Source organism: Trichechus manatus, unplaced genomic scaffold (genome assembly GCF_000243295.1).
Source record: "Trichechus manatus latirostris isolate Lorelei unplaced genomic scaffold, TriManLat1.0 scaffold00049, whole genome shotgun sequence".
In the NCBI taxonomy this organism is placed as follows: domain Eukaryota; kingdom Metazoa; phylum Chordata; class Mammalia; order Sirenia; family Trichechidae; genus Trichechus; species Trichechus manatus.
Window position 1 is genome coordinate 15,663,105 of NW_004443985.1, and position 17,985 is coordinate 15,681,089.

Here is a 17,985-nt window from a genome sequence, read left to right on the forward strand (position 1 = left end):
AAATCTACTGATATTAACACTTCAGCACTTTCTCCATTTGCTACTTGGCTTACTATAGAAAGACTTATGGTAACCTAATTTAAATAGCAGTTCTGGCAATCTGCTCCCATAAAGGTTACAGCCAGGAAAACCCTCTGGAAAAGTCCTACTCTGTAACACATGGGGCCACCATGAGTCAGAACCAACTCAACAGCAATGGGTTTGGTTTGGGTATAAGCAAAAATGCCATCTACAACAAGCTATTTTTAAAACTTGTTGCATAGGTTTTAAGAGTTTATTTTGGAATACTGCCTCCTTATGCTGGCATGTAGTGCTTTATGATTTTCAAAATAAATTCACACGTATGTATTTGACTCTCAACTCTGTTGAGTTTGGTCATGGCAGATATTATAATTTCTTAGATTAGGAAATGAGACAAAGAGGCTTAGTGACATATCTAACCACAGAAGTCACAGGCCTAGGACCCAAATCCACATTTAGTTGCTATTTTGAGACTTTTTTTTCTAAATAGGCAAAATTGCAAAGCTATAATTTCCAAAAGGAAAGGAAAGGATAGTGATGTACCTCACATTTTAAAAAAGGTCACTAACCATTTATTCCATAAGCAATGGGGTGATCACTGACCTCCACTTGTTCAATTTGGAGACAATGACTAAAGAGACAAGGTGCACCTTCTCAGTAAGGAATTATGGGGAGGACAGGAAGCCAAAGAAATAATACGAAAACTAAAAAGATGATGAGACATGCACCATATACTCTATCAGTAAAATCAGCCTCTAAAGTTTCGTTAAATCCATAGAAGAGCCAAGAATGGGATGATTCTGTAACCGTGGAGAATATCACAAAAAAAGAACCTAAATGCCTACAGATTTTTCCGTTCTTAAGGCAACTACTAAGTCTAATAAAATATAAGGTCACCTTTCAGATTCACGGAATCAAATAACTGCAAAGGAGGAAAAAAAATCTAACGTGAAGACTAGGGCAGAGCTGACTATTCTGAAAAGGGAAAAAAGAAGACTTTAATTACCTCGCTGCAGAAAATACCAAGCACTATCAGGGAACCTCATGGTTTACACTGGAAATGGTGTGGTGCTGCTGTTTTTGATGGAATTTTGGTTGAATATGAACTTTCATGTATAGTGTTGTGAGCAATTTGATGAAAAAACATTTAAATGATATAAATAATATCAACTCATAGGATGAAGTCTGGAAACTCCTTAGAAACTAGCCTGTTAAATTCTCAAACAATAAACATCTGTGTTCTATATCCAAAGACCTTTTTGTATTACAACCATTAAAGAAAACTCTTTACATAAAAATCAAAGAATTACTGACTGTGGCAAGCTAAAAGATCATCCCTTTGCGGAAATCCCAAAGCTACTAAGATACTGATTAATTAGAATGCTTAAACTTTGAAAGGGATTCCCAAGAATTAAAAGACCAATTCTGCATGATTAATATTTTATATACAATCTGAATCCCAATCATAATATCAATCAAATCAACTGCTCGGTATAAAATCAGGTCATTCAGCAACCGATGTTTACTAAAATTATTTGACCTAAAATCCTGCACAAACTGATTCTGCACATCTCTTAGGTGGTCTGACCCCCCAAGCTGGTATATCCCCCGAATAAAAGAAAACTTCAAAGCTTTCCTCGATTCAAAGTGAGCAAAAAAACTGATTTCACTATACCAGATGCATTCTCCCTCCAGTGTTGCACAGGTAACTATTCTTGTTCTCATTCTGAGAAAATCCATCTACCGGAACTCTATCACATACTCTTTGAGGATAAGCATTGGAGAAGTTCATACAATGTCCATTTGCAATACAAATGCCATGCCCGTTTGGGTAATGCATTATGTTCCTCCCTTTGTACTGTCCATTGAGATGCTGCTGGCTCTCACTACAAGGAAAATGGCTGCTAAGCCCACTGCCACCATGGTCATGATTTAAGTCATACTGCTCCATGTTCTTGGGAATCCGTTCTCCTCGGTGGGGCTGCATGGTCTCAGCTGAGTTTTCTCGTTGCTCTTGATTATACATAAAGGTATCCTTGTGGGCTCTGGTCACCATGCCAATCACCTCTTCCTTTGCAAAATCAGAAGAGGGAGAAGAAGAGCTTTTGATGTGGTCTTGCTCCAGCTGGGGCTTGGGTCTCAGCTGTTCCTGGGCTGGTAAGGCTGTCTGTTCATGATGTTCTACTAACGTGTCATTCTGCAAGTGACCACTGAACTGGCTGTTCATCATGGTCTTCATCGCACTTTGCATTTCAATTAGCATCCTCTGCTTTTCACGCTTAGGAATACGACCAAACCGGACAGCTATTGAAAGAAAAAGAAATTTAACACTGATATTCTAAAATAAGACCTGTTAGTACCAAAGAATAACACAAAATTATCTCTGATAGGTACGGTCTATAAACATACAAGTAAAGAAGGTCTATATGCTTCTGGTCCAAATTATTCTAAACTAGCTGGTTATGTCTTTTGAAGCATCAAAGGGGGTGGAGAATAGGGGACAGAGACTTTCCATTTTTCTCCCAAAACAAAGCTAAGGAGAAGGTCTATCTCTTGGTTATCTTGTAAGCTAAATCTAAGAAAGAAATATGAAATTAACTAATGGAAACCACAATTTGAAGTAGACCAGCATTACTACACAGCACATTATTAATGAGGCTGAGGGCTCTGTTCTCAAAAAAGCATGCAGGATTCATCTACCCACGTCCATTAATGTTTAACGGAACCTAAGGGTACAATCACTGCCTGAACAATGGACCCCCTTGTCAATTCATTTTCGCAACCTTACTCTCAAGACCCAACAACTACTAAATGAGCTGTTCTCTTCTGTTCCAACGTCACCCCTTTCAAGATCCAATTATTTTCTGCTTGGAATTTTTTGCTGATACCATGTGTTTTTATTAATGGAAGCATGCTGAATCATTGAGTATTGTGGAATTTTGGGTAGGTAGTATGAATTTTTATCTTTTTTGCCCCCTGCAACCATAGTACCCTCTGAGTCCTGAGGGACATACATTGTCCCAAAGAAAAGTTTTCAAAATTTCTCTTTCTCCTACCAAAAATGCACACACCTCATACAACACCCTCTAGAAACAGTAATTTGCGGCACATGCCTGTTTTTTTCCGTTTCAAACAGTCATAAAGCCCCTGCCTTACAGCAGCATGCACCATCAGTGGGAAAGCAGCCTCCCAATGAACCTGAGAAGCAGGAAAAGTGGGTGGGCAACTGTATATCCCAACAGACATGAAACGGTTGAAAAAAGAAAATCCTTTAAAAACAAAAAACATAATAAAAATGCAATTACTGGAAAATCAACTTACTGTATTTTAATTAAAGTCAATGAAATAAATAAAGAGATTATTCATCCTCCATTCTTTAGAAGCTAGTTGTAGAATGTGTCCTGTTTTTAACAATCCAGCCCTTCAGCAAAGGAGTCCTGGTGGTGCAGTGGTTAAGTGCTTGACTGCTAACCAAAAGGTCAGCAGTTTGAATCCACTAGCTACTCCACAGGAGAAAGATGTGGCAGTCTGCTTCCTTAAGATTACAGCCTTGGAAACCCTATGGGGCAGTTCTGCTCTGTCCTATAGGGTCACTGTGAGTCAGAATCTACTTGAAGGCAGTGGGTTTGGTTTTGGTTTTTAACCCTTGAGGGAAAGAAAAGAAAAGCCTATTTCTGGTCTAATGTTTACACAAAGATAGTAACCATTCAATATGCCCACCCAACAAGAAAGTCTTACTAATCTCACTGTAGCCTCTCACATTATCAGTGTCAAAGACAGACAACTGTATCGAGGCTCACGCTCGACCTCTACTGCCTCCCCTTCACAAACAATTACCATCTTTATTCTTTTGGAGCAAGCACCATATCCATCAACCTTGGATGAGCATTTCTAGTGCTATAAAAAAATTTCAGGCAACTGAAAATCAAAACAACAGTTGCTGAAAGATATTATTCAATACACTCTTTCTTTCTCTATCAGTGAGACACCAGAGTTAGGGTAACCTAAGAGATTGTTTAAATGACCCTTCCCTAGATAAGTATCAGGCTCATTTTCAGCAATTCTTAATTAACCCCACTAGACGAATCCCTCTGAAACCTATTATGTTACTTAGAACAAACGAGACTATCCAAAAATAATTTCCCTAAGCTCAACAGAAGAATCGAATCTTCCAAGGCTGTCACCCACAGATAATACTAACAGTTGCACAAATTATCACAACCTTTCTGTTCCATGAGAATGGATCATGCCAGAAGTGAGGAATCACCTCCACTCCAAACCCAAATGTTTCTTTCAATTTTCCATCTCCTTTCCATGCATTCATAATCTGTGCCCTAGAAGCACATTATCATCTAAGGGCTGGGAAGGGAGAGAAATAATTCACATAAGGAGATACGGGTTCCTCAGTAACGCTAAGACATCAACGGGAAAAAACCAAGGATCCCTATATCGAAAAAACTAAATGTTCTAACAAAAGACTTAAACACCCATTGCCATCGTGTCAATTCCAACTCATAGAGACCCTACAGGACAGAGAGAACTGCCCCAAAGGGCTTCCAAGGAGTGGCTGGTGGATTGAAACTGCTGACCTTTTGGTTAGCAGCCAAGCTCTTAACCACTGTGCCACCAGCGCTTCCAACAAAAGATTTAAGGGGAAAAGAAAGGCTACTTAAATTTTACAGGTAAAAAAAAATATCTTTTTACAAAAAAACAACAAAGAAAGAAGTTGATCTTTAAGCTGTTTCTGGGATGATGATGCTAAAATCAGACTGTAATGAATCAGGCATCCAACAAGGCATCAAAAAGTGTTTTTCTGAAATCAGCTTCACTCTAAGCACAAGAGGGCCCCTGGTAACTGGCCTCTAGTTCTGGTTTATGCTCCAGAATAAAAGTTGAGCTCCATATGCTTTAAAAAGAGCACTCTTTAAACTAGGAACATACCATCTCTCGACATTCCGACAGACAGACACTTTTTGAAGCGACACTGCTGACATCTGTTCCTATTCATTCTCATTATGGAGCAGTTTTCATTCTTCAGGCACTTCTTGTACTGGATGTTTTGCTGAATGCTTCTCCGAAAGAAACCCTAAGAACAAAGGAAGATGGACTCCAGCATTTTAAAAACATCCAGATGAACTCCTTATAAGCACTGCCCCCAAGCCTAACTATCCAGTATAGGACTAGGAAATAATTTTGGCTTAAAACAAAGAGAAATATAATATTGATGCAGGGAATTGAACTGGATTCTTACCAGTACCAGTAAGCACCTACACCTGCTCGTCAAAGAAAACGCTCTCTCCTTTGGAGATTCTTTGTGCTTGACCCCCAAAGCACCCCTTGTACTACACTTTACCCTGTTACCAGACCTGCCTACAACCACATTTTCCATCTCATAGTTTTAATCACATACAAATCCTGAAACTATTGAAATATGAATGACTCATTCCTGAAGAGTTGACAGTGAGAGATGTTCAATAGCCATAATTCCCTCACTACAACTCAGTGACTTTTTCGATTAATAAAGTTTGGTCTTCCCTGGGTCATGACCTGCTGACATCAGCAAGACCTACTTATTTGTGCCAGATGTTCCTGGCTACATGTCAGCAACAGGTAGGTGTTATACTACATGGCCACAGACCAACTTATGTCCCAAGGAAAGACAGTGCCAGAAGCTAGATGGCAACAAACTGCTGTCTTTAGTACAAAAACATTTTAAATGCATGCTCTGTGACAGATCTTCAAAGATCTCCAGCTTAATGGTTCCAGGGAGAACAGAAAATTCAAGACCACAATTACCAAAATAATGAATACTGAATTTCCCTTAAATATCATTATTAATGACACATTTCATAATTTATATTAAGTAGCTATGGGATACAACAATTTCATTATCTTATTACTGTGGTACTATGTTGTTGTTGTTGATTCTGCCTCATAGCAACCCAGTGTCAGAGTAGAACTGCCCCATAGGGTTTCCTAGGCCGAAATCTTTATGGGAGCAGATCGCCAGATCTTTTCTCCTGCAGAGTGGCTGGTGGGTTCAAACCACTGACCTTTCAGTTAGCAACCAAGTGCTTAACCTTTGAGCCACTAGCCCTCCTTGTTATCATGCTATTACCTAGGAAATAATTGGATTTGGACACTAGATGTTCTGAGGCAGACACAGTTTAAGAGGGTATAAAACAGATATATGTATTTATCAAGAATACACAATTTAGCTCATTTGTCTTGTGCTTTTGTTTCTCTATCTATAAAGTGAGAACAATGCCTCCCCCACAATTACTTCACATTTTTGTAAAAAAACGGTATGTATAGAATTTTTTTAAAAAAAGTGGGAAAGCGCTACATCTATATGAAATACTGACTAGTCTTGTGAAAGGAGCCCTGGTGGTGCAATGGTTAAGCGCTCAGCTGCTAACAGAAAGGTTGGCAGTTCAAACCCAGCAGCTCTGTGGGAAAAAGACCTGGCAATCTATTCCCGTAAAGATTACAGCCTAGAAAACTCTACGGGGCAGTTCTACTCTGTCACGTGGTGTTGTTATGAGTTGGAATCGACTCAACAGCACCCTATAACAACAGTCTTATGAAGTGATCTAGCCATTATGAGCTACTAATTCATTCAGAGCCACCCTAGAAAATATTTCCTCTTTCATCATGTATATTCATTATCTTGTTCGTCCACCATACCCTGCCAAACTAGATTCCTGCTCCTGGCTTTAAGTAAGAAAACTGCAAGAACAAGTATTTTGGCATGTTTATTTCTGATACTCAGGAGAAAGGAGTGTGCCAGATGAAAAAAACTCCCTAAGTGTAATTAGGGAGGTATAGACTATGCCGCTTGGAATTACCTGACAAACACTCTATGGGGATAACTAAGAAATAGCCTACTAAACTTACAAATTAAACGTAACTTTCCCAACTGCTTAATTTATATCTAAGATTATTTTACTTACTTGGCATTACTTCTGAAGATATCACGTTTTCACAAATATCTAGGAATTATTCCCAGTTCCCAGTACCTGACATGTCAGAATGTCAAAGTATCTTGTGAGACCTAATTCAAAGTTTGGTTTAAACTAAGTTCCAACAAGACATTAGTGCCTGGTCTGTTTTGCTCCTTGCTGCTTCCCCACCACCAAGAACAGTGGCTGACACAAAATGAATGAGCTTTTGTGCATTTAGTTTCATACCATAGTAATGTTTAACTGAGATAGTAAATGTTTTGTAACCGAAACCTTGAAGACAAGAGTACTTTCACTGAATTAAAAATTATTGTTTTGAAACAAATGTTTTATACACTACATAAATGTATATAAAATGTAACAATGTTTATACACTACATAAAATGCTTAAAACTGGTCTCTCTCTCTCCCTTTCAGATTATCAGATGTGGAAATGTGGGAAACCTAACCCCAATTTCTTTAATCCCAGAAGCACTAGCTGAAAGAAACAAAAGCAAGCTTTACCTTGCAGCCTTCACAAGCATGAACTCCATAGTGGAATCCTGATGCCACGTCCCCACAGACTTTACACAGTAGAACCATGCCACTAAATTCTAGGGCACAAACAGACATGAAGTGAAAAGCTGGAGGGAGCACTGTTGTGTTTCTGAAAACCATTTATTTTCTTTTCAGTTGAATATTTTGCTCAACTTGTGAGTACATTTAAAAACATAGAAATTTACTTTTAACAAGTAAAAGACAAATCTTTACAACAAATTATCAAATCCAAAGAAATCAGAGTTTTATTTTAAATATATATTATGGGACTCCCAAAATACCTCAGAGAGCTGGGTTTTTCCTTTCCTGATGATTTTAAGCATACGCTAAAATTTTATAAATCTGGAGTTACTTTAAACCAGATATGCAATCAGAATTAAGAAAACAATCCTCATGGATAAGAATTAAGAAGTCAGGCAGAGAAGTCAATTAATGAAAGGTGCAAAGGGATGTCCCCACAGACAGCTGTGCAGACACTCAGCTCAATTCACCTGCAGGAGCCCAGAGGACCCATTCCTTCCTGACCCTCTCCTGCAGTAGCTCTTCTTATCTCCACGATCACTCAGGGGCAGGGGTCCAAACCCCACCACTCATTTGGTTATCCCAATCCTAGTTTCCTAATCCCAAATGTTCCTGGCTCCAACTTCATGAAAGTAAACCCCTTACCACAAGTAAGTACTCTTTTCTGGACAAGATTCAGTACTAGAAGTCCAGAAGAAAGGGATCTGTGGGCTTGTGTAAAAGGGGATACTCCAGAGGAAACATGGTCAGACAGAGTACCTAATCACCTGTCCTGCTCTGGGGCAAGGATCAATCATGATATCACTGATTTCTCACCTAACCACTGACCTACGATTACCCAGAGGGAGAGAAAATGTGAAATATGATGGTCCCCCAAATGAAAAGTTGAGAACATAAGCCCCATCTGCAATTAACAGCGGCAACCTTTAGAAAACTGAAGTTAACTTACTTGTCACTCCACTATGACTCTTTGTCATCCCAGGTACACTCAATTTGCTTGTTTTCCCAGAACAATCTATTCGATCATTCTTCAGGATGCCTTCAATATTGGCGAGATCTCCGTTCTTGGGATTGCCATTGTTGTCAGGGTTATTTGGAGAAGATGGAACAGAGGAGGAGGACTGGAAACTATTCTCCGAACCGTCACTGTGACAAGAGGCAGGGCTAGAGGCTGAGCTGGAAGAACTGATATAGGCAATCACACCTCCTAGAAAAGGGGGAAAATCAGGTAATTAAATATAAGACTACATATATCTTCTATTTTTGCTAATTTAAAAAGTCACTAACTTTAGAAATGGGCTACTGATATTAAATGTGTGCTTACACCAAAAGTAAAAGTAACTCATTTTCTTATTTCCTACCACTCTTCCTGCTTCCATATGGCACAAAGCGCATATAACTCCTTCTGACCTAAAAAGTGAGAAGGCTCTCTCTGGCTTAGGGATCTGAGCACATGCTGACCCAAACCCAAAGCTTTCCATTTCCTGATCTTGTCCTAAAAGGACTGAAAAACCTTCCTGAGTGACTGCATAGCTTAGAGTAAATGAACTGTTTTGGCTGTGAAGAAATCTGGCTCTGACCCTCTGTCTCCTCCGTTATACCTTTATATGACACAATCCTCAAAAACAATGAGTTCATCATTTGCCTCCTCCAGCATTTGGATGAAACACAGGTTAATCAAGAACAGATGCAGTATTTGGAACTCTGGATAAAGTAATTTATATCAAAATGGAGAGCCTGTCATAGCTGTTGCTCCCAAAACCTTTCTGCCTGATACTCCCTGAAGATTTCCATGACTATCCACTAATTCCCAGTTCCACATTCTCCCTTCTCCAGCCAATTCCGCTGTTATAGACACACTCATCTCTAAGGAATCCAGACACACTACTTGTTCTTCTGACTCGCTATTTATAGTAAATGTTAAAGAGGCTTGAAGGAAGAACGCACGTTCTAAGAGTAACATAAGGCTGACGCTAACTCCCTCTTCATGGACTTACAAAACCAAAACCAAACCCAAATCTGTTGCCCTCAAGTCCATGCCGACTCAAAGCAACCCTACAGGACAGAGCAGAACTGCCCTGTAGGGTTTCCAAGGCTGTAATCTTTATGGAAGCAGACTGCCACATCTTTCTCCCATGGAGTGGCTGGTGGGTTTGCACCAGTGACCTTCTGGTTAGCAGCCAAGGGCTTAACCACCATGCTGCCAGGGCTCCTTGTGGTGCACAAACAGTGCCTTTCAACTTTAATTATCTGTACATCTAGAGTAGTGCTTTACAAGTAACAAGCCTCCCAGAAATATTTTTAAGACCCATTTCTCTGCCTTTGTGAAGCCTACATCTAATAACATGGACAAATCCAAAGCAATATAAAATATTACCAGGAATCACAAGACAGACAGACAGACATGGCATTTCTGACAACAGCCTAGATGAACCTACTGAGATAAGAAGCAGAGAATTCTGCACATTCCCCAAATAACAACTGCAATTAAGCATTCACTCAGAAAACTTCCTCTGCGAAAAGAAAATGCCTCCCTAATCTTTTTTTAGATAGGAGCCACACTTGCCAGTAATTTTTTTAAAACTAACAAGCCATACAGTCAAATACTGAAGCCAAAAACAAGTCCAAAAAACAGAGAGATTTCCATTTACAGACAAGAAAAAACAGGCAGAAGAATGTGAAGTCACTTTTAATCTATAAGGTCGAAATTAGGTACCAGGTAAGTATGTACACACCAATCATATACACCCAGGCTGGGAAAACCCTGAGAGCAAAGCACAATCACAACTCTCAAGGGACTTGCTTACAACCCAGAAGAGCACTGGTGGCGTAGTGGTTAAAAGCTTGGCTGCTAACCAAAAGGTTGGCAGTTCGAATCTACGAGCCGCTCCTTGGAAACCCTATGGGGCAGTTCTACTCTGTCCTACAGGGTTGCTATGAGTTGGAACCAACTTGATGGCGATGAGTTTGGTTTGGACTACATCAAGAAACATACAACGGTGTTTGTTATACACAAATTTATTACGCATAAATTCAACTATATGTACTTGATTTTTAAACATAAAAAATGTAAATTAACATAGACAATTCTACCCTCTATTGTGGTTAAGAGCTATGGCGAGCTACGATTGCTAACCAAAAGGTCAGCAGTTCGAATCCACCAGCCGCTCCTTGGAAACTCTATGGGTCACTTCTACTCTCTCCTATAGGTTCACTATGAGTCGGAATCGACTCGACGGCAACAGGTATTGTATTCACTAAGCATATATATGGCATCAATCTTGAGGTAGAAGGTAGGAACAGCTCTCTCTATAGCCAGACTCACTTCCCAAATGCTCTCTTGGCATAGGCAGCTCACCTGTCCAGTGTGAAGTTAGAGCTTTAAGATTAATATTTTTCTTGCAATAAGGCCCCTAACTACAAACCAGTAATTCTCAAAGTATGGTCCCTATATTAGAGGTATCAGCATTACCTGGAAATCTGTTAAAAACACAAACTTTCAACTCCCAACCCAGATATACTGAATCAGAAACTTTGACACGCCCCTCCGGGGATTCTGATGCACACTGAAGTTTGAGAACCACTGCCACGAGCCAATTACTTCATCTATGCTCAACGGAAAAGAGACCAAGGATAGTTTTGACAACAGGAATTTTCATCTACCACTGATTTTAAAGTCTAAGGGCTCTTAAGACTTAAAAACACTAGGAGAAAAGTTTCCCAACTCTGAATTTATTCTCATCATCCAGAGAGATTATGTAAAATACATATCATCAGAAATAGATAGATCGCTGCTGAGATGACCCAACTCATGGAGAATTTATGTACCAAAAAATATTGCCTGGTCCTGCATCATCCTCACAATCGCCAGCATGTTCAAGTCCACTGTTGTGGCTATTGTGGCAATTCATCGCACTGAGGGTCTTCCTCGCCCTCTACTTCATCAAACATGATGCCCTCCTCCAGGGACTCATCCCTCCTGATAACATGTCCATATCAAGTGGGTGGGGCTTTTTCAAAATACATGTTTCCAAGGCCCTGCCCAATCTAGAGAATGTGCCCTACATAAATGTGCAATCTAACAAGTTCTCCAGGTAGTTCCTTGCCCACTAAGTGTAAGAGTGGCCACATCAGTAAATTCAAGCACAAACTGGTCCACAGTCTTAAAGGCTGATGTTTTCATTGGCATAACTGCTTGAAGACCTTTAATAAGCTGCAAATCCAAGGAGAAACAATTTTAACCTAGAAGTCTATCTAATGGTATATTATTGGGTAAAGCCACTGTGACACCAGTCTTCATAAAACTGTAGAGATTTGTAATTCACATCAGAAATTTCAGTTGTTAGCAAACTGCTTCATTTTCCACACGTCTCTCCAATGAGACTAGCATACAAAGAAAATTATTATTCTTAGTCCTCAATAAACTCCTAAAGAATGGTCTCACAGCTATACGCCTTTTCCTAAAGTACTACCTTGGGTACTAAATTCACTTTCTAACATCTCAGGAGGATAAAAAATGAGAAAGTGATTTTTTTTCTTAGAAGTAGGTCTTTGGTAGGGCCACATTCAGAGTCCACCATTTATGTTCACAAGGTCTTCTGACCTTGGCTTAAGGTCAGATGGGTTAAGAACCGGTTAAAAGTACTGACTTAGCAATAAAAAGTACTGTAATCAATCACCCAAAACACAATTTCCTTTTCAAAAACTCCAAAATCAAACCTAAGAAAAATTACCAGGCTACTATCAATCTTAAGATTCAGTTCCTGTCTTAGAGGAGTTCAACAACCATTTGTGACCGGCATCAGGGAATCAAAGACGACCCGTCTAGAAGCAGCTGACAAAACATTTAAACACTGATTTAGTTGTATTAGCACCTACTCTTGCTACCAGATACCAGTCAATCAATATGCTGGTTAGCAACCTAAATGGGTTAAATTTTAATTTCCTAGAAGATAAGGAGTACATCTAGCAGTTCCTCTACCCAGCGAAGAAAGGCAAGTGAAAACTACAAGTCACCAAGTACCTCATGGATGCCAAGAACAAAAGACACAATTTCACACCACACTTCACCCTCACAATAACTCTACGAATTAACTTCCATTACCCCATTTTACGATGAGGCGCTCAGAGCACAGAGAAGTTAATACAGCTTCTCAGTGGCAAGGCCAGGGTTGAAACCCAAGGCTAATTCCAGAGTACAGACTATTAGTTCTTACCGAGAAGACCTGGGCATGTAAGTCACTTTCAAACTCTCTAAACAAGGGTCATCTTCTGTAAAATGGGAATATCTGCCCACAGTTGTTACAGGATTGAAATGGTGTTCATAAAAGGGATTATTAAAGTGCTTTTGCCTGCACGGTTTTTTGCTGATAAAGCAGGAAAGGTAAAATCCCCAAACCAGCAAGTTCCAACACCTCCAGAAAACAGGCAGAACCTACTTCTCAGGCACCTCAAGCTAAAATTAGCTGAGGCACAGTCTTCTCTATTTTTAGTTGAAAGGGACCCTGGAGCTGGGCCAGGTTCCCAGGCTAGGGCATACCCAGTGCTCCACTTCAGCCAGGCCAGAAGTCAATACCCAATTTTGTACTGCTAGGAAGCAGTTACTCTCTCCCTGCACACGCTGCAGTTTTCTTACCCTGATTCTAGGCTTGCCCATCATCAAAACCCTGCCTCTCCCACTGTCTTAGTCATCTAGTCTGGTATAACAGAAATACCACAAATGGACGGCTTTAACGAAGAGAAGTTTATTCCCTCACAGTCAAAGTAGGCTAAAAGTCCAAACGCAGGGCATCAGCTCCAGGGGAAGTCTTTCTCTCTCTGTCGGCCTTCTCATCAGTGTTCCCCCAGACTAGCAGCTTCTCAGCGCAGGGACCCCTGTCCAAAGGACACGCTCTGCTCCCGGCACTGCTTTCGTGATGGTATGAGGTCCTCCTGTCTCACTGCTCACTTCTGTCTTTTATATCTCAAGAGATTGCCTCAGGACACAATCCAGTCTTGTAGATCAGGTCCTGCCTTACTAACACAACCGCCACCCATTCTCTCTCATTAACATCTCAGACGCAGGTTTACAACACACAGGAAAATCACACAGTACCAGGAATCATGGCCTAGCCAAATTGATACACACATTTTTTGGGGGACATAATTCAAACCATGACACCCACTGTCCCCCATCCTAGAAGGCAGGCTTGACTTCAAGTCATGAATGTGTGTTTTTGCCTTGTGACTTAGAACAAAACATTTTTCCCATCAAAGAGCTTCAGTTTTCTCATATTAAAGTAAAAAGTCCTACTCAGAGTGGTGGAGCAGATCCAATTGAAGCATAAACTTCTGATTATGTCCTGGGTACTGGGGCTGCAGAGCACAGCATGGCTGCTTCCCTAAAAAGCCCTTACAAGCCCACTGGGAAAACAGTTATGTTAAACATTCATTCCAGTACCATGTGAGCAATGTTTCATACGAACGACTACAAACTGCTGAGGATCACACAAGGGCACCAGAGAGGCAGATATCAGGAGGGGCAAACAACACAGCCCAACTGACAATATCTAAGTCGGCTCTTACAGAACGTGTGGATCATTAAACGATGTACCATGTAGGAGGTTATATAAGAAAAAAGAATGGAATGACAGTGCAAGATAGTCATCTCCATGTAAATTAATGGAAAAGGGGTGCCAAGCATAATCTAGTATCTGGGAAAAAGCCAGAATTGACTAGCTAGTAGTTTACAAAGGAGAGGAATGATTAAATTGGGAGGTTCTGCAGGCAACTGCCCTTCCCACCAGCTATGACCCTATACCACTTCCAACCAAGTAGATTCATACAGTATCTCCTTCACCACTAAGACAACGGGACCACCAAGTTTTGCATAATCCTTCAAATGCTATGTGGGCTTAACTTTATTCCAGCATAGCAGTTAACAGCATGTGCTCTGCAAGGGGAGTCTGTGGGTTCAAACTCCGACTCTACTACTCGCTTGGGCAAGTTAACTTAGCTTCAACTTACTTAGTCCCTCATCTTTAAGATGGTGGCAACAGTACCCTCCTTCACAGAGGTAATGTGAGGAATCGAGGCAGTAATACACATAAACCCATTGCCATCGAGTCGATTCCAACTCATAGCGACCTTATAGGACAGCACAGAACTGCCCCAGTTTCCAAGGAGCGCCTGGTAGATTCAAACTGCTGATGTAGCTCTTAACCACTATGTCACAAGGGTTTCCGAACACAGAAGACAGCAAGTGCTCACCAGATACTAGTGACTGTTACTTTACCACAATTATACTAGAAGAGTTCCCTTTTCTTCTTCTCTTCATTTCTGAATATGTCATAAGGACAAAGTGGCTTCTCTGTAGGGTCTTACTTCCACGCTACCTTCCAAATTCCTCAACCCACTGACCAGCAAGCAACTTCCTACTACACTTCTGAGTCTTCCCATTATCTTGCTAGTTCTCTCTCAAAGTGAAGATTTCTTTACCCTTACCGCTTTCTGACGTTTTCTTTCCAAGTTTGGGGAAACACAGTACAACGCAGATTTATAGAAATAAGAATGGACTATGTGGGAATGTTTTCCTAGTTTTTAAAATGTAAACTGCACACATTTATGAAGTTTGTACAACGAGTTACCTTTTACTTGAACGAATTTGGTATACTCAACCAAAATCTTTGTGATAATAACGTACCAAGTCAATTTCTCCTATCACTTCTCTATTCCACATCTGTTTTAGTCAGGGAGAGGGTAGAGAGATACAATGTAATGGAATATAGAACAGTTAGATGAAATGGTTACTTGTTGAATGTGTACTGACTGATACATTGATATCAACCCAGACGGGTGTGCCACACAGCACTGAATTTGACCCCACCCCAGTCAACACTTTCAACAATTTGGAAGATGTTAAGGGAAATGCTTAACAAAACTATCTTTGACAGATGGCAAAAATTGTTAATACACTGGATGACAGCTTGTAACAGCCTTAAACTTGGGGGCAAAAACAAAAGGAGAAAACTTAAGAAAGACATAGGTGATCCTCATTGTTTGCGGAGTTATTTGCAAATTTGCCTATTCACTAGGATTTATTTGTAACCCCAAAAGCTATATGCACGGAACCTATGCAGTTGGACACGCTCAGAGCGTCGAAGGAGTAGTCACCCAATGCACACATTCCTAGCTGAGGGTGAACAAGGCGATGCTCTGCCTTCTTTCTGCTCTCATATTGTAAACAACTGCTATTTTTGTTTTGTGGTCCATTTAGTGATATATTTTTCACTTTTTTGTGCTTTTGTTGGTGATTTTGCTGTTTAAGATGTCCCCAAACATAGTACTGAAGTGCTGTCTAGTGTTCCTAGAGGCAAGAAGGCTGTGATGTGCCTTATGGAGAAAATACATGTGTTAGATAAGCTGTATTCGGTCATGAATTATAATGCTATTCATCATGAGTTTAAAGTTAATGAATTAACTACATTAAACAAGGTGTCTTTAAATAGAAATACGTATAAAACATGGTTGTATATTGATCCATTGACAAAAATGTGACCAGAGGCCAGCAAGGACCTAACCCTGGATTCTTCCTAGGAGCACTGGTTCAGTATTCCCTAATTTAGTGTTCCTGGCATTGTAACTACCAGAAATAACAAGACTCAACTTAAATTGCAAATCTTTGTACTTCAAGTCAAGCAATTATCTGCACAACAGATAAATTACAGACATGAAAAGGTCATAGTTGATTCCAAGTTTACTATGAGTCAGCAAAGCAATATACCAATGAAACTAAACCTACTAGAGAGTTCATTTACAGTAAAGTCCAAAAGAAAGGGGGCAACTAGGAGCTGCCTGGTAATGGTGAAACTACTTCCACAGACCTGTCCACTTCTGAGTGCCACTCCCCAAAAAACCACCAGGATGATGAGAGATCAGGAAAAACAGCATTGAGTGATGACCAAGGAATGAGAACTGGAAATGGAAGAACTGAAGAAGGGAGGTCAACAGTCATCCAGAGGAAGTTCTATAATTTGTAGCTCCAAAACGCAAAATAAAGCTCTGTGACTTCATATCCCAGGGAAAAACCTTCTAACAATCTGAGCCAGTCCACCTTATGAGGTTTCAAAGCTGGAAGAATTCATGCGAAAGGCTGAGTGAGGTTGAATTAGCCTGTAAGTACCTATCATCTATCTGATTTTTTTTTTAAATCCTCAAAGCCTACCTAGGTCCTTAGGTAATTAAAACACATTTGGAAACTGACTTTATTTTTCTTGTTAGTCAAAAATTCTCACATTTGTTATCAAAGCATGGTTTTTAGAGGACCTTAAGATAAACTAAGAAAGTATAAATGAAAACTCGCTTCTGGAAGCTCACTTGCTTTGGGCGTGTTGTTGCTGGTGCCCTGGAATCTATTTTCGTCTCAGAGCAACCCCATGTGACAGAGTAGACAAGTATAAGGGCCATCATTTGTTTGGAGGCAGAAAAAAGGCGGAAGGGAACACTGTATTGTTCTGAGGCAATGTTCTGGAAAAAAAAAGATTTATGAAGCCAAAATTCTCTTGATCAGGCTCAGGAAAGGTCAGCAACCCACTGGCTTAAAAAAAATGTTTAAATGAATAACAACCAGTCTTATATAACGTCTGGGAGTCAGCTATGATCACCTGAGTCATCCCGATCTTCAGTGAAGTGAATGATTCGCTACGGGTGTGACCCATTTACAGTGACGTTCCCGACCAGAGGGGATTTTCTAACCACTTTTTATGACTGAGGGTGTATGAGACAGGTTACATCATACAAGAAACCTTTTTTTTTTTTTTTTTTTTAGGTAAATAGCGAAGCAGTCACATAACAACGGTAAGCGCTGTCCCGTCTGCGGGGCTTCGCTCGCTCAGGAAGTCGAGGGTCTCCTCGTCGGGAAAGCCCGCGCCTTCCTCGACGCACCTTCCTTGGCACGGGTCGCGTCCTCACGCCGCACTTCCTCCTCAGGATCTGCAGTGTCTGTGGCCGCCAGCCTCCCCAGGGCGCCCGTCCGTCAGCCTGCCCCCGCTCGGCACGTCGGGGTCACCTCGCCGCGCGGGCAGCAGCCGCTGCACTGCGGCGCCTGTCTCAAGGCCACCCGCCGCCGGTCGCTCCGGGCGCGCACGCGCGCCCTCCTCTGCAGTGTGCAACCCCGCGGAGGCGGGGGATCGCGGCCACGTCACAGCCCGGAGGGTTCCAAAGGGGCGGGGCCTCCCGGGAAGCTGCGGCGCTCTCAGAGCGCGCGCGCGCGCGCACCCACCCCCACGTGTCCCTGCGGCCCCGGGGAATGTGGGTCACGGAGACCAGCGGCCTCACGTGTCCCCGCCCGCCTCCGCCGCCTCAGCGCCCATTATGTAATGTCGCGTCACTCGCCTGCCCAGCCAACCGGCGCGCTCGCGCCGCCGAACGTAAACACAGCGCGCACGTGGCTCGCGCGGCCAGGCCA

General features: G+C 41.3%; 1 protein-coding gene across 5 annotated transcripts in view; it reads right to left on the reverse strand.

Moving 5' to 3' along the window:
- NR1D2 (nuclear receptor subfamily 1 group D member 2) overlaps window positions 1-17,328 on the reverse strand; it is a 33,971-nt gene extending 16,643 nt beyond the window's left edge. For 2 of the 5 annotated variants that reach the window (XM_023732263.1, XM_023732262.1), the window contains exons 1-4: window positions 8,491-9,618; window positions 7,488-7,576; window positions 4,963-5,107; window positions 1,697-2,325 (exon numbers count right to left, since the gene is read on the reverse strand). In XM_023732263.1, coding sequence (XP_023588031.1) covers window positions 1,697-2,325; window positions 4,963-5,107; window positions 7,488-7,576; window positions 8,491-8,518 — 891 coding nt within the window. In that variant the 5' untranslated portion in view covers window positions 8,519-9,618. Of the gene's footprint in view, window positions 1-1,696; window positions 2,326-4,962; window positions 5,108-7,487; window positions 7,577-8,490; window positions 9,619-16,895 lie in introns of those variants that run through there. The other 3 variants (XM_023732261.1, XM_023732260.1, XM_023732264.1) reach the window with 3 other exon arrangements.
- Between the last annotated feature and the right edge of the window lie 657 nt (window positions 17,329-17,985).